This window comes from Sinocyclocheilus grahami, unplaced genomic scaffold (assembly GCF_001515645.1).
Source record: "Sinocyclocheilus grahami isolate Dianchi unplaced genomic scaffold, SAMN03320097.WGS_v1.1 scaffold1362.1, whole genome shotgun sequence".
In the NCBI taxonomy this organism is placed as follows: Eukaryota; Metazoa; Chordata; class Actinopteri; order Cypriniformes; family Cyprinidae; genus Sinocyclocheilus; species Sinocyclocheilus grahami.
In genome coordinates, this window is record NW_015506541.1 from 34832 (window position 1) to 50431 (window position 15600).

The following is a 15600-nucleotide window of genomic DNA, read 5'->3' on the forward strand; positions in this document are numbered from 1 at the left end:
AAAATCTGAGCATATCACACCAGTCCTCAGCTCCTTACACTGGCTTCCAGTTATATTTAGGATTGATTTTAAAGTACTTTTACTCGTTTAGAAATCACTCAATGGCCTAGGACCTAAATACATAGCAGATATGCTCACTGAATATACAGTAAATCTAACAGACCACTCAGATCATTAGGATCGAGTCAGTTAGAAATACCAAGGGTTCACACAAAACAAGGGGAATCTGCTTTTAGCTAATATGCCGCCCGCAGTTGGAATCAGCTTCCAGAATAGATCAGATGTGCTAAAACATTAGTCACATTTAAATCTAGACTCAAAACTCATCTTATTAGCTGTGCATTTATTGAATGAGCACTGTGCGATGTCCGAACTGATTGCACTGTATTTTATGTATTTATAATCATTTTCGATTTTTAACTGTCTTAAAATCTTTTTACATAAATGTTTTTATCATTTTTTAAGTTTTTAAATTCCTTGTTTTATTTTTGTGATTATTTTACTTTCTTTTATGTAAAGCACTTTGAATTACCATTGTGTATGAAATGTGCTGTATAAATAAACTTGCCTTGCCTTGCCTTATTTGACAAGTCTGACGATAGGTTTAAAAACGATTCGCATAAAGCCGCGATTTAGATCCAGCACTAAAATAAATCCCTTCTCATTCAGTCTGATGTAGCTTTGTATCCCACCCTAACAAACCATCAGTATAAAGTCCATGAATGAACATGTCTGATGAGAGTTTTGTATGTTCTTATAAGTTGTGTGTGTGTGTGTGTGTGTGTGTGTGTGTGTGTGTGTGTTGATTACACACACACACTAAATTATATCACTTGTTAATAAATAATCTTCCATATTCTCAAAAATGATCACAAAAGACAGGATGACACATTTTACAGGGGAGTCATTGTCTTCCTTATTTGTAGGAAGTGTTGAGTATAAAACAGTCTGTGTGTTTGACTGTCATTAATAGATCAGTATGGCGCTCAGTCTACTTCCTCTAATGCTCTGTGAGTATAATTTCCTCAATTATGCATTAATTTCTTATTTTGTGTAATGATGTAGTGAATCAGTGTTCATCTGTATTTCATCGTCTTATGCATTTAATATGTTTACATTCACATTGATACCCTTACCAAAAAGTAGTATACTTCAAGTTTATTTTAGTAAGTATACTTAAGTAAAGTTCAAGTATATTTTTAGGTATACTTTATGTAGTAAGTATACAAATATCAGTGTACTAGTAGTATACTTGTAAGTGTACTATTTCAATACTCCTTGGGACTAAAAAAACAAATAGACAACACTTTGAACAAAAAGCTGAAAAAAGACTATGAATTGGATTCAGAATTATAATCAAAACGAAGATAAAGTTGATCAACACCCCAAAGCTTGACAGTCATTACTACCTCTTCATTGGTCGACATTTTATTCCATAATGTTACATAGTTTTGATGCTGTTTTATGTCTGATGATCATGTTAGATTACATGTGGAAGCATCTGTTGTTTCGGTTTCTTCTTCTCTTGTGTTTTTTGGAAATTCTGTCCAGAAGATGTGTACTAGCGCTCCCTACAGTATAACAATGAAAACACGGATTCTAGGAGCACAATTATAGTTAAAATATATTTAGACTTTTTCTAAGTATAAGTCAAGTATACTTAAATGTAATTTTAAGTATATTTCTGAGAAGTGCATAAAGCCCATTTCTGTGAAGTACATAAAAAGTAGACTAAAATATACTTTCCTATTTTTAGTTTAAAAGAAGTATACTAATAGCACACTTGAATAAACATATTTTTCGTAAGGGTATTCTTAGCAATGCACATAGATGTTGTCTTCAATCTTTCACCCTGCTTCAGAATAGAGATAGATTGATCTGATTTGATAGAATAGAGAAGATAGAAAGAGTTGAGCCGAGCAATTCTGCTCATTAACAATATAAAACTGGTCTAAAATCTGTTGTATCAAAATACCATTGACACTGTCTGTAGTTGCTATTTTGAATTAGTCTCCTATAAAAGAGCTAATTTCTCTCTAAAACTTTTAATCAGTGTAAACTATTCAAATGGCGATTCAAACTATGCTTTTCTCGTGGAATTCCTTTCAAAAGCTTTTGAAGATATTCATGTAGTTCTATTTAGAAGCAACTAAATCTAATAATTAATCAATAAATGTCTCTTTTCACTTTTCAGTGCTGATTTCAAACATCCGCCCTGCACACACTCAAGGTGATTTATATATTTCTTCAAATATTCACCCATATAATGCATTTATATTATGATACCAAATATAATGCATATACATTATGATCTTAAAGATAATAACATGTTAAGAGAGGCTTTTATTTACAGAGAAAAAAAGGTGGTTGTAAAGAAAGTGAGTTTATTGTTCTCATCATGCAGGGCAAGAGGCTTCAGAGGAACAGATCAGTGTTTACAATGTATTGCACCATTCCTGGACAAAGACAAGAAATAAACACTGATACACGTGTAGATGTGTAGATTATTGTGGCTTCTTTGGATGTTTTAGCATAACTTCTGTTTGTTCGGTTCTTATAGAGGCACCTAAACCTCGTCTGACTGTTCAGCCTGAACCATCACAGATATTCAGAGGAGAGACTGTCACTCTCACATGTGACATACAGGGGGAAGATTGGACATACACATGGCAGTGTGGAGATGAACAGCACAACTCTGGGGAGAAAGAGTTCAAGATCACTGTACAGCTCAAACAGTCATGCAAGTGTAAAGGCTGCAGAGAATCATTCTGCTCTGAATGGAGTGATGTTGTGACTCTGAGTGTTTTGGGTGAGTGATCATCACTGATACACATCAGGATCTTGCTTAAATGCATAAACAATGAATTGACTCCAACTGAGAAAAAACTACTAGTAAACATTTAGAGCAACTCAGTCTCACGGCAGTTCATGACATAGTCACAACATTTAATCTATTGATTCTGGGTTATTTATATTAAATATTTCTTAATTTTGCCTTGCCCGTCAACTTATGACTTTGTCATTATGAGTAATATAATTGTATGGCTGTTTTATGCTCTTCTAACATGAGAGGTCTCATAAAGACGACACATGAAGACACAAATCCTGTGAGACATGGCTCCTCAGATTGGGTGCTGAACTCACTTGGGTGCTCAACTTTCAGTGTTACAATTATAGGAAGCATTTTATTATCAGCCAAATTTCCATATGGCAGTAACATGAATAATGTAATACACGTTATGTGGTTAGTTAATGTCAGGTATTGAGATTAAGCAGACACAATTAACATTCAGTCTGTCTAACATACAGCATCTACAGTAGAAACAACCCAGTCTCAATACAAATACCAGAAATGCAGTGATAGATGATGACTCATGAAGTAGTAATGATGTATCATGAAATATTTACAGACAAGCCCAAATTAACTGTAAAGCCCCAGAGTTCAGTGTTCACTGGAGACACAGTTACTCTCATCTGTGATGAGGGACGATCAACTGGACGGACAATTTACTGGTTCAAAAACTTTCAGAGAATAAAAGCTGGTTCTGAAACAGAAACACTGAGAAAAGTGAGAGTCTCTGATGGAGGAAGATATGCGTGTACTGTAGAAAAAAAGACCACACAAAGCCAAGGAGTCGTGCTAACAGTAGGAGGTCAGTGCTATTTTTACAAGACAATCTGATTTTCAGTTTACAATAATATTATGAAGATTAATTTTCCCCATCCACAATATCATGTGCTGTCGGTTAAAGTAAACTTCAGTTTATTTTGCACAGAGAGACCCAAGCCTGTAGTGCGTGTCCAGCCTGATGGACGTGTGTTCAGAGGACAGACGGTCACTCTCACATGTGACATACAGGAGACAGACGTCACCAGCTGGAGCTACAGCTGGAATAAAGATGATTCAGTGATTAATGTCAGTCAATCGCAGGAATACCGGATCAGTTCTGTTAGCGAATCTCACACAGGTAATTACAGCTGTACTGGAAGAGAAACAGGAGGATCACGATACTCACACACCAGTGATAAAGTTACACTGACCGTATCAGGTGAGTGTGTTTATATCTGTTCACATCACTCTGACTACATGAGCAAAAATGTCTATAAATAACAAATAAGAAACCTTAACCAACATGTTTAATGTTTAAAGTAATGTGCATTGATTCATGCTCCGCTACTTATTTACTTTATATCATATGTAGTAAATCTGCAGATAAATAACTTAAACAAAAGCTATTTTAATAAATAAATGGGTTTACTTCAGGCTAAAACATGTCACAATCAAATTGCAGATGATGAGCTACAAGGGTAGCTAACTTGACCAACTTGATTAATTTGACCTACTGACCTTTTATTTTAAAACATCAGGATCTTCAGGACTAGAGTTTTCCGAAGCTCATGCTCTGATAATTGGAGTGATTGCAGGACTGAGTGTCACATTTCTGCTCATGTTCTTACTGGCCCTGCTGTGGTGCTGCAAACACAACAAAGGTTCATCTCATCTCTTTAAATCAGCATAGACTACTTATACAGACGGTCTTAACTATAATGACCTTTGGAAGCGTTTTATGGTTAAAGATAATTTTATATAAATATCTGTCATAATCTGAGGACAGGAAAGCTGTTTGTGAATCATTCCTGAGGTTTCTCTGTGTTTGAGTAGGTGCAGGATCTCCGTCTCCCTCTACTGAGCATCAACTAAAATAGTAGCCATCATTAGTTTAGAACAAAAAAATAAACTCAGTAAATACAAACAACTGAAAAACTAAAACCAGAAAAAGAGAGGAAAATGTCTCTCATTCATTATTTTTTAAATGCAGACATATGGACCTTCTGATGTAAAGATTGACCTGAAATCAATGAATGAATTTAAGAAAGAAAACCAATGTATGACACCAAACCTGCTGAGATGTCTTTTGCAGTTGTTTGTTGTAACATAATACAGGAAAATAAATGCATGTATAATAAGATAAATGTGAAATAAATGTATGAGCCACTCTTGTCATCTGTTAGGAAAGGAGAGATCTGACACTGTTTACTCCAAACTGAAGATTTAAGGTGAAATAAACTAAAAACAATGCAAAATATCATAATATAAGGCACTTACGAAGATACATGTTTTATACTAGTGAATTAATTTGTATAATTTCAGGTTCTGTTGATGGATCTATATGATGAATGCTCAGACAACTTTCATCAGCATTAGAATTAAAAAAATTTACCAACAGTTGGTGAATTGGATATATTACCCATAATTATGAATCTTATTGTTTAAATTATTAATCATAACATGCATATATTCATAATCCATGACATTTTAAATCAAGATTTGTGTCACCACAACACATGATCCTTCTAACCGCTGATACAGTACCACTGGGTACATATTCATCTTACATAACTGTTGCATTACTAATATGTCTTTCAGAATAATGAATATTATAAGAAAATAGCAATAGGCTTATGTTCCTGTATTAATCTATCCTCTCGCTGTCCAATAGATATGATCATAGAGACGATTTGATTGTTTCATCTATATTTACAATCCATGTACACAATGCATATTGTGTTTTTGATAGTCTTGCATCTTCTTTTGGTATTTACTGTGTGTTTGTCTTCTTGCTCTTGCTTTAATCATGTATGTTAATAAAATGTATTTTCCATTCAAGTTGTAAGAACTAAATAAAGCACTATATCACTTGTGAAGTGAAACTAACTAAACACTGCATTGTGTTTTTTCTAAAACATCAGGATTATTTGGTTGTCTTGACACTGCTTTGTCTCATGCTGTAGTATCACAGGGTTACAATTAGCATGAAATGCCCATATAATCAGAGCTTTAGACTCTTTTTATTATCTGAAGACCTTGATTACTTTGGTTTGGGTGTGTTTAATTAGAGTTGGACTAAACTCTGCAGGATAGTGGTCCTCCAGGAACAGTTTTGGACACCCCTGCCTTAAATGAAATAGAATGAGTGCAGTAAACAAATAACAAATGATCAAAATAACTACTCTGCAATTGCCTTTATTTTACAAAAATAAAACTGTTTAGTATTACATTACAATTTCCATCTCCATTCCGAACTAAACAGTAACTCAGCCCAGAGAGATCACTGTGCACAGTATGCTATTTATTTGTTTTTTGTTTGTTTTATTTCTATTTTATTTGCCAAAATATGCAACCACGGGATACTACATAAAGATAATGAGATAAAGAATGCCACTATAATGTAATTGCATTCAAATTGACTTTTAATTTCTAGTGTAAGGAATAAACTAGAGAATATATGTGCTGTGATTTTTAACATTACATTTTTAAAATGATGACATTTTTAAACAATGGGATTAAAAATGCAAAATTACAGTTTTTTCAGAGATGACAACTCAGCTCGATGTTACTTGCTGTATTAAACATGCTACACAATGAGGTCACAGGACCACAACATAGGACTGTTTGAAATGTATATCATTACACTCTTAAAAATAAAGATTCTTATGATGGTTCCATGAAGAATATTTCCATTCCACAAAAGGTTCTTGTCCTCTAGGGGTCGCTATGGGGAACTCCTCGTTGTGACCCGTGTCTGAAGCATACATTGAAAAAACACCAACAACACGTTGGCCAGCGACAGCCATGACGTCACTACCAGTGCGACTATAGTATAAATAGGCACCGGGAGAACACATCATCCTCTTCTTCGCCTTCACTGACTGTTTTGTTTGAAGCGTGCATTTCCGTGGTAAGAGCGATCTTCCTTTTCTTCCTGATCTCCATACAGAGATCGAGAAGGAATGGAAGAGGACGTTTTCCTCACGCATCCATCGATTCCAGCATACGAGTTATGCCAACATCGAGGCGATGCGCGAAAACGGCTATGAGAAGATGCCCACTGTAGAAGAGATGCTGGCCAGCTATCTCTCTATACAGTAGGTGAGACGTCCTCTCTTAAAACTCCCTCCTTGCCATCTAAGCCCCATCAGGATGCATCTCGATTTGAATGGCAGGGCATACACAGCAGCAGGTCAGGCTGTCGCTTCGTTGCACACAATGGCGGTGCTCCAGGCATATCAGGCTGACCTGCTGAAAGACCTGGATAAAGGCGAGGGCCTTTCTCCCGATGAGGTAGCTAAGTTGCACCGCACCACGGATCTCGCTCTCTGTGCTACTAAGCAGGCCGCCTCTGCTGTGGGCAGGTCCATGGCGGCTATGGTAGTGACGGAGAGACATCTGTGGGTGAACATGGCAGATATTGGGAAGAAAGAGAGGGGCTTTCTTCTCGATGCTCCGGTTTTGCCTTCCAAACTTTTTGGTACCTCCGTTGAGACAGTGGTCGAGAAGTTCAGGGAGGCAAAGGCGCGCTCAGCGACCTTCAAATCCTTTAATCCACGAAGGTCCAGGTCTGAGCCTGAAAAACCCAGGGGTCCTGGCCCATCTCGGTTTGAGGATCAGAGATGGGCACAGAAGGCTAGTGTCGCAGCTCGCGCTCCTCCCCCGCCTGCGGGTTGGAGGAATCGCGGGTCAAAGGGAGGTAGGCAAGACCTAAGGGATGTGATCCAGAAAAGGCGTCAGCGCTTTCGTTCGGATCAGAGTGATACTTGAGTACTCATTTCCTTCGGGGGTTTTACATCTGCCCTTATCTCCCCCTTCCTAATTCCCCTGTAACCACCATATCTCCACCTGTCCGAAGTTAGATGGGAACTTCCTGCATTGCAGTCTCCTATGCTGGACCTATGATGTTTTGGTTGGTTCTATGGCTTCATAGTGACCACCTTACTGATGGTCTGGACTAGAGACTTCTTCGGGTTGCTTTTTGAACAGGGCTCCGGCGCGGGAACCATGGTGGGCGAGTACGATCCATTTCTAAAGATATATATATATATATATATATATACAGTGGGGAAAAAAAGTATTTAGTCAGCCACCAATTGTTAGGTGACCAAATACTTATTTTACCGAGGAATTTACCAATTAATTCTTTAAAAATCCTACAATGTGATTTTCTGGATTTTTTTTCTCATTTTGTCTCTCATAGTTGAGGTATACCTATGATGAAAATTACAGGCCTCTCTCATCTTTTAAAGTGGGAGAACTTGCACAATTGGTGGCTGACTAAATACTTTTTTGCCCCACTGTATATGTATACTGTATATGTGTGTGTGTGTCTGTGTGTGTGTTTGTGTGTGTTTAGTGCGCTGGTGGTTGTGTGTATAATCCATCTGCTAGCTTTCTTTGCAGTGTTTTCCAGGACCTGTGTGTTTCTGTCCTTTTTCTAGGGTATGTCCTCGGTGAGCACCACCCTCTGCTGGATTCACAAACCGGGTGCTCGACTTGCAGTGTTTACTTCACTCGTTGATATGGTGTCCAGACGGTATGATAGCCTGGTTTCGGCTTCATGCTTCCTGGATCATGCGGCCAGGTCACAGGCTTCTGCAGGAGCCTTCTTGATCATCAGGCCCCCGGCACGTCACTGCAAAATTTCCTGAACTTCCGGGCTGGGCTTCTGCTTTCAGGCTGCCCTGTCTGGTACACAGTATCTAGGTCGCCCTGAGGGGCTTCCTGGTCACCAGGATATCCCCTCTTGCTGAGGCATTGACCGGGAAGTATAGGTGGCATTTGCGAGAACCTTCTTGTGTAATGCTGTCTCAGGCAGTGCTCCCCTCGCCTTAGAGGGTTGTATTTGAGCTAGCTTCTCCCGTTTGGCTCAGTACTTCCGGGTATCTGTGAACAGATGCTTGGGAAGCTCTTAAATCCATGTTATGGTAAGTGCACATGCCAAGCTTTGTGCACTTTCTGAAATCCACATGGAGGTAAGTGTGCACGTTGAACACTTTGCGCACTTTCTAAAATCCATATAGTGGTAAGTGGGCACTCTGAGCACTTTGTGCACTTTCTAAAATCCACATAGTGGTAAGTGTGCACATTATACTTTGCGCACATTTCTGAAATCCTGTATGGTAAGGGTTACACGTTATTAGCCTCGTTCCCTTTCTCTGAGTTGGTTTAGACCCTGGTACCTTGGGCTCCACTCAACCAGTGTGTCTCTATTGACACACTTTTGAAGTATTGCTCCCCTCACCATTGAGGCTTATTGTGAGCATGGTGCTTTCTTTCGAGCGTTTGAATTCTCTGCCTTCTGAGGAGTTGGATTCCTCGCTCCGTGGGCTGTTCTCATGGTAGTGTTTAGCAGTGTTCCCTTTTATCAAAGTAACTGCTAGCTGTTCCAGCTTGGAACATGTTGTAGGTCGAGCACCCTCTCGATTGAGAGCTGGGTGTTTGCTCCCTCAACAAGAGATTTACTGCTAGCCACTCCAGCAGTATACCTTAGATTGAGTTGATGACTTCTCAAACATAGTGTTTTGGGATGCACCATTTCCATCTATGGGCTGCTCTTTCAGAGTGCCACGAGGGCCCCTTAAAATGGTATTTTTAAATCCATGTTATGGTAAGTGTGCACGTGAAGTCTTTGTACACTTTCTAAAATCCACACTGTGGTAAGTTCGCACGCTAGTACCTTGCATTCTTTCTAAAATCCTGTATGGCGAGGGCTTTGCGTGGTAGCTTCGTGCCCTTTCTTGAGCTGGATAAGCCCTGGTTCCACCTTGGGCACCACTCCACATTGTATCCTCCGGATACCCACTTTTAACAGGGTGTTGCTACTAGGGGTCTGTTGAGACAGTTTGTTCAGCATATGCAGAGAATGCGGTAGCCCCTGTGTGACAGGCCAAGACTTAGTATGATTCTAGACTTTTGGTTGTATTCCCTTAAAGGAATCTATTCCTGATTCCAAGCCTTGAGCTCTACCCCGGGCCCAGGAGTTCTGGCCCTAACAGGTACGTTTTGGAGTATGTAGCCTAGACCTTTGGCCGTAGGGGATAATGTCACTGACAGCCGTCTTAACATCCCAGGGGTAACTCCCATGGCTATGGTAGAGTTGGTACGTAGTGCTCGCCATGGTTTTCTGGCATGCACTCCCCTCAGCATGGTGGCATGGGTATACCGTTCCCCATAACGACCCCTAGAGGACGCAGTTCGAAGTTCCCTTGAAAGGGAACGTCTCAGGTTACGCATGGAGTCCCTGAGACACTGCGTCCTCTAGGTTTCTTGCCATGCTTCGGACGCAAGCTTCAGATGAAGAAGTGGATGATGTGTTCTCCCGGCGCCTATTTATACTATAGTCGCACCAGTAGTGACGTCATGGCTGTCGCCGGCCAACGTGTTGTTGGTGTTTTTTCAATGTATGCTTCAGACACGGGTCACGACGAGGCATTCCCCATAGCGACCCCTAGAGGACGCAGTGTCTTGTTCCCTACTCAAGGAACCATGGTTACATACGTAACCTGAGACGATTTAATTTGTGAACTTATCGGCTACTGTTTTTAATAGTTAACTTTTTACTATTTTTGAATTATTCGGTTCATTAGTCATCCAAGATCGGTGAATATTGGTCACAGACACAGAGATTTACTTAAAATTTTACCACGCTGACCACTAAAAACTCCCACAGATCATGTTTTAAGGCCATTTCATTGTATATCACATCTTATTTTGACGTAACAAAGTAGTTATATCTAAGTATTTGAGTTGTTTACTTACTTTTGTTGTTTACGCCATTACATTGTTAATTCAACTGATTCGCGAATGGAACGCGCATGAACACAAGAGGCAGGATTTATCGCATGAACGAATCACAGCCGAACATAATCAGTCAGATCCAATCATATCGTGATGGAGGCATTGTCTCCTCTCTCATGATTTCCCCCCATTCATTCTCAATTACCCCCCACCAAACTCACCGCAGCTTTAGGGGGTCTGTTAAAAGTGAATGGGCTCAGGGGGAGGCCATTTTTTCTTTTTTCTTAAAAAAAAGAAAAAGAAACAACAACACAACAGCTATTTACATTATAGGTTTTTATTTAGTATTGTGTTATTGTTTTATTTTTAAATTATATATATATATATTATATATCATTTGAAAAATAAAATGAAATAAAATTTGAAGGCCTGATGTGCTTATGTTATGTATAAACAATATTATTGATGGGAAAGGAGTCAGTTAGGCCACACTTGGGTAAGGCACTAAATTAGCAAATAACCAAGTCATCGTATTAAGCTCCTCATCAACAGCGATCATAATGGAGATGAAGCACTATTAACTCTCATCATATTTGGTTAAATTTGAAGAAAGCAGTGGCAATGTGAAAACCAAAGATTATCAGTGATCTGAAAGCTTTTTCAGGCGAGGAATGAGCCAAGACTGCAGTAGAGAGCTGACAGAAGCTTCTACGCACTTATAGGCACCATTTATATGTGGTTTTAAAGGTCCTCTGAAGTGCCTTGAAACATGCAGCGTTATTCAATGTAGTGACGTAATTTCAACTGAAACAGGAAGACAGGGCGGGACATATCGAGCAGCCCCGCCCCCTTTTTAAAATAGCCAATAGGATTTTGTTTATATCTGCTCGGGTCAGAGCAGTGTTGCCAACTTAGCAATTTTGTTGCTAAATTTAGCAACTTTTCACACCACCCTAGCAACTTTTTCGGTTACACTTTATTTCGATAGTCCACTTTAGACATTCTACTAACTATAAGTAACTTTGTAACTACATGTTAACTACATGTCAACTAATTCTCATTAATTTGCAACTACATGTCTACTAACTCTCAGAGTAGACTCTTAGGGTAGGTTTAGGGTTAGTAGAATAAGTTGACAAAGAAAGAGTTAGAAGATATTAAGCAGACAGTCTACTAATACTCTACTAACTGCTAGTTGACATGTAGATGCAAAGTTACTTACTGTTAATAGAATGTCTAAAGTGGACTATCGAAATAAAGTGTTACCACTTTTTCTTCCAAAAGCACCTAGTAACAAATGTAGCTAATTTTAAAATGTATTTGGCAATTTTTTAGCAACTTTTGATAAGTGACTCAAACGATAAAATATCGAGCAGCCCCGCCCCCTTTTTAAAATAGCCAATAGGATTTTGTTTATATCTGCTCGGGTCAGAGCAGTGTTGCCAACTTAGCAATTTTGTTGCTAAATTTAGCAACTTTTCACACCACCCTAGCAACTTTTTCGGTTACACTTTATTTCGATAGTCCACTTTAGACATTCTACTAACTATAAGTAACTTTGTAACTACATGTTAACTACATGTCAACTAATTCTCATTAATTTGCAACTACATGTCTACTAACTCTCAGAGTAGACTCTTAGGGTAGGTTTAGGGTTAGTAGAATAAGTTGACAAAGAAAGAGTTAGAAGATATTAAGCAGACAGTCTACTAATACTCTACTAACTGCTAGTTGACATGTAGATGCAAAGTTACTTACTGTTAATAGAATGTCTAAAGTGGACTATCGAAATAAAGTGTTACCACTTTTTCTTCCAAAAGCACCTAGTAACAAATGTAGCTAATTTTAAAATGTATTTGGCAATTTTTTAGCAACTTTTGATAAGTGACTCAAACGATAAAAAGCCACACAATTTCCATCTAAATTACACAAAATGAGGAAACTACAGATGCCTAGCAGTACACATATCATGTGAAGTAAGTTAGCTGCTATTTGCAATTGTTCAATTTAATGAATAATTGTTATTGAATAATTGTTAATTTATGATACACCTTAGCTTGTACCTGCAATTGTTGATCAGTTAGTACACTGTAAGAAAAATATTGAGAAAAATGGAAAAGGTACTAGTAATTTTTCAGGACATTATGTGTTATCCATTATCCATTATCTGTTATAACCCTGCAACCCGAAAACACAAAATACAATGGGGTGTATGCAGGTTAAAAACCCTTGAAAAATCAATAGGGAAAATGTCTTCATATGAACATAGTAGATTGTGCCCTATTTTTACAGACTTTTCTTAGAGTGTAGCATACTAACTAACTACTAATACACTGCTTAAAACTATAATCGTTCAGAATGTGTAGTTGTATTTGTTTATTAGCTAATAAAAAAATAAATAATTGTAATGGTTTAAAAAATGTGTAAGTGTTCAATAATTCAATGTTGTATTTAAAAATACAGTTATTTATATTTTGAAATTATATAATGTATTTATATTATTTTACGAACAACTCTAAATAACATATAAAATTTATTTTTTGCTGAGATTTGATGTAGTGACATTTTTGCGTCACAACGTCATTTAGCAACTTTTAGCAACAAATCGACCTTCCGTTAGCAACTTCCCCTGAAAATTAGTTGGCAACACTGGGTCAGAGCCGTTGAGCTCGGTAAAGCCGCATTTGACAGCAACAGTCTAATAGATTACCCCCTAGATTCAATATGAAACTCTAGTACAGGGTTCCTCAAGTCTTGCCCTGGAGGGCCAATGCGCTGCAGAGTTTAGCTCCAACCCTGATTAAACTCACCTACCTGTGATTTTCTAATGATCCTGAAGACATCAATTAGCTTGCTCAGGTGTGTTTGGGTTAGAGCTAAATTCTGCAGGAAAGTGGATTTCTTTATTTTTTGCTGAGATTTGATGTAGTGACATTTTTGCGTCACAACGTCATTTAGCAACAACTTTTAGCAACAAATCGACCTTCCGTTAGCAACTTCCCCTGAAAATTAGTTGGCAACACTGGGTCAGAGCCGTTGAGCTCGGTAAAGCCGCATTTGACAGCAACAGTCTAATAGATTACCCCCTGGATTCAATATGAAACTCTAGTACAGGGTTCCTCAAGTCTTGCCCTGGAGGGCCAATGCGCTGCAGAGTTTAGCTCCAACCCTGATTAAACTCACCTACCTGTGATTTTCTAATGATCCTGAAGACATCAATTAGCTTGCTCAGGTGTGTTTGGGTTAGAGCTAAATTCTGCAGGAAAGTGGATTTCATGGGCCAGATTTGAGGATCCCTGCTCTAGTAAAAGAAAATAGTGATCATAATTGTGCTGAGGCTGTGTAGTTTTAAAAGTGTTTAATATATGCCGACTCACGCATATGATCTGCTCCGTGCGATTGCGTCTCTGGACCGGAGCAAGTCCGGATCAGACTGTGTGCGCTGCCGCGGTTCGCGTGACACAACGTGAAACCAGACCTCATTTGCACCAATCGAAAGCATATTTACACTATCTGAATCGTTCCCTATCACCTACATTGTACACTAGTGATGTCCGGTTCGCAAACAAATCGTTCGATTTAACCGGTGAACCGGTTGAACCAGTTCACCAAATCGGGCTGAATCGTTTGAAACGGTTGACGTCTCCAGTAAGCATTAATCCACAAATTACTTAAGTTATTCACTTTTTAACATGGCTGACACTCCCTCTGAGTCTAAATAAACCAATATTCCAGAGTAATTAATTTACTCAAACAGTACACTGACTGAATTGCTGTGAAGAGAGAACTGAAGATGAACACGAGCAGAGCAGCGTGTGTGCAGCGAGCTGGGTAACGAAGGTACACGGTCACTGTTGGAGCGGTTCTCGTTCCCGAGTCAAGAACCGGTTGCATCGGTTTTCGGATCCCCAGTACACTGAATCGTTTCTTTCAGACGCGTCCAATTGAGAACCAATAAGCTGATGATATTGCGCATGCGTGTAATTTTTCAAGAGGACGAAAAGCATGTTATAAGTGCGATAATATAAATATATTTTATTTTAGTTTTTTTCTTTAAAAGATGAATGTATCTAATCTGTGTACTTTGTTCAGTTGAGGATTCTGATTCCGAGGCCTTAATAGGAATAAGGGATGATTTATGAATGACCTGTACTGTAATTATAGTTAACGATGACACATTCACAAATTGAGTTTGTAGTAAATAGAACACGAGTAGAGCAGCTGATGATATACTGAACTTGCGTATGCAGCATGCCGGTTAGAGAGGTTCTCGAGTCAAGAACCGGTTGCATCGGTTTACAGATCACCGGTACACTGAACTGAGTACCATTTCTTTTGGACACATCCGATTTGAGAACCGATGAGCTGATGATACTGTGCATGCGTGATTCAGCGTGAAGCTACCGAACAGATTGCCTACTATGACTGACAGAGCATGTCTGAACCGAACTGGTTCCCTTTCATGGGAACTTCGAACTGCGTCCTCTAGGGGTCGCTATGGGGAATGCCTCGTCGTGACCCGTGTCTGAAGCATACATTGAAAAAACACCAACTCGTTGGCCAGCGACATCCATGACGTCACTACCGGTGCGACTATAGTATAAATAGGCGCCGGGAGCTACACATCATTCTCTTCTTCGTCTTCATTGACTGTTTTGTTTGAAGCGTGCATTTCTGTGGTAAGAGCGATCTCTATTTATCTCATTATGGCGAGCACTAGCAAAGCATTTAAGGATGTGTGCATCCATGTTGACGTTGTTTAACATCTGATGACACACAATCGATCTATGCGTTGTTTTGTTTGGGCAAAGAGAACGCACGCGATGTCTCCGAGGAGGCAATCGGCGTGCACTGCAAGCGTTTTTTCCAGGAAAAAAAAAAAGCTCCGCTCTCGTTTGTCTCTCTTTTCGAGGAAAGAGGGGCAGCCATCTGCTTCCTGCGATCCAGGACTGCTGAGGCACGGAAGGGAATGAGCTTGTGGGGATCGCAGGTGGATCTGGCCGATGAGTTTGAAGAGGGGTTTCCCT

The 15600-nt window shown here is 39.1% G+C and overlaps 1 protein-coding gene across 1 annotated transcript in view; it reads left to right on the plus strand.

Annotated features, from left to right (window-relative positions):
* Positions 1–979: 979 nt before the first annotated feature.
* LOC107569584 (sialoadhesin-like) overlaps positions 980–15600 on the plus strand; it is a 33404-nt gene continuing 18783 nt past the window's right edge. The window contains exons 1-6 of the mRNA XM_016255700.1: positions 980–1010; positions 2195–2230; positions 2405–2431; positions 2561–2809; positions 3411–3653; positions 3777–4049. Of these exons, the coding sequence (XP_016111186.1) occupies positions 980–1010; positions 2195–2230; positions 2405–2431; positions 2561–2809; positions 3411–3653; positions 3777–4049 (859 nt within the window). The remainder of the gene's footprint in view (positions 1011–2194; positions 2231–2404; positions 2432–2560; positions 2810–3410; positions 3654–3776; positions 4050–15600) is intronic.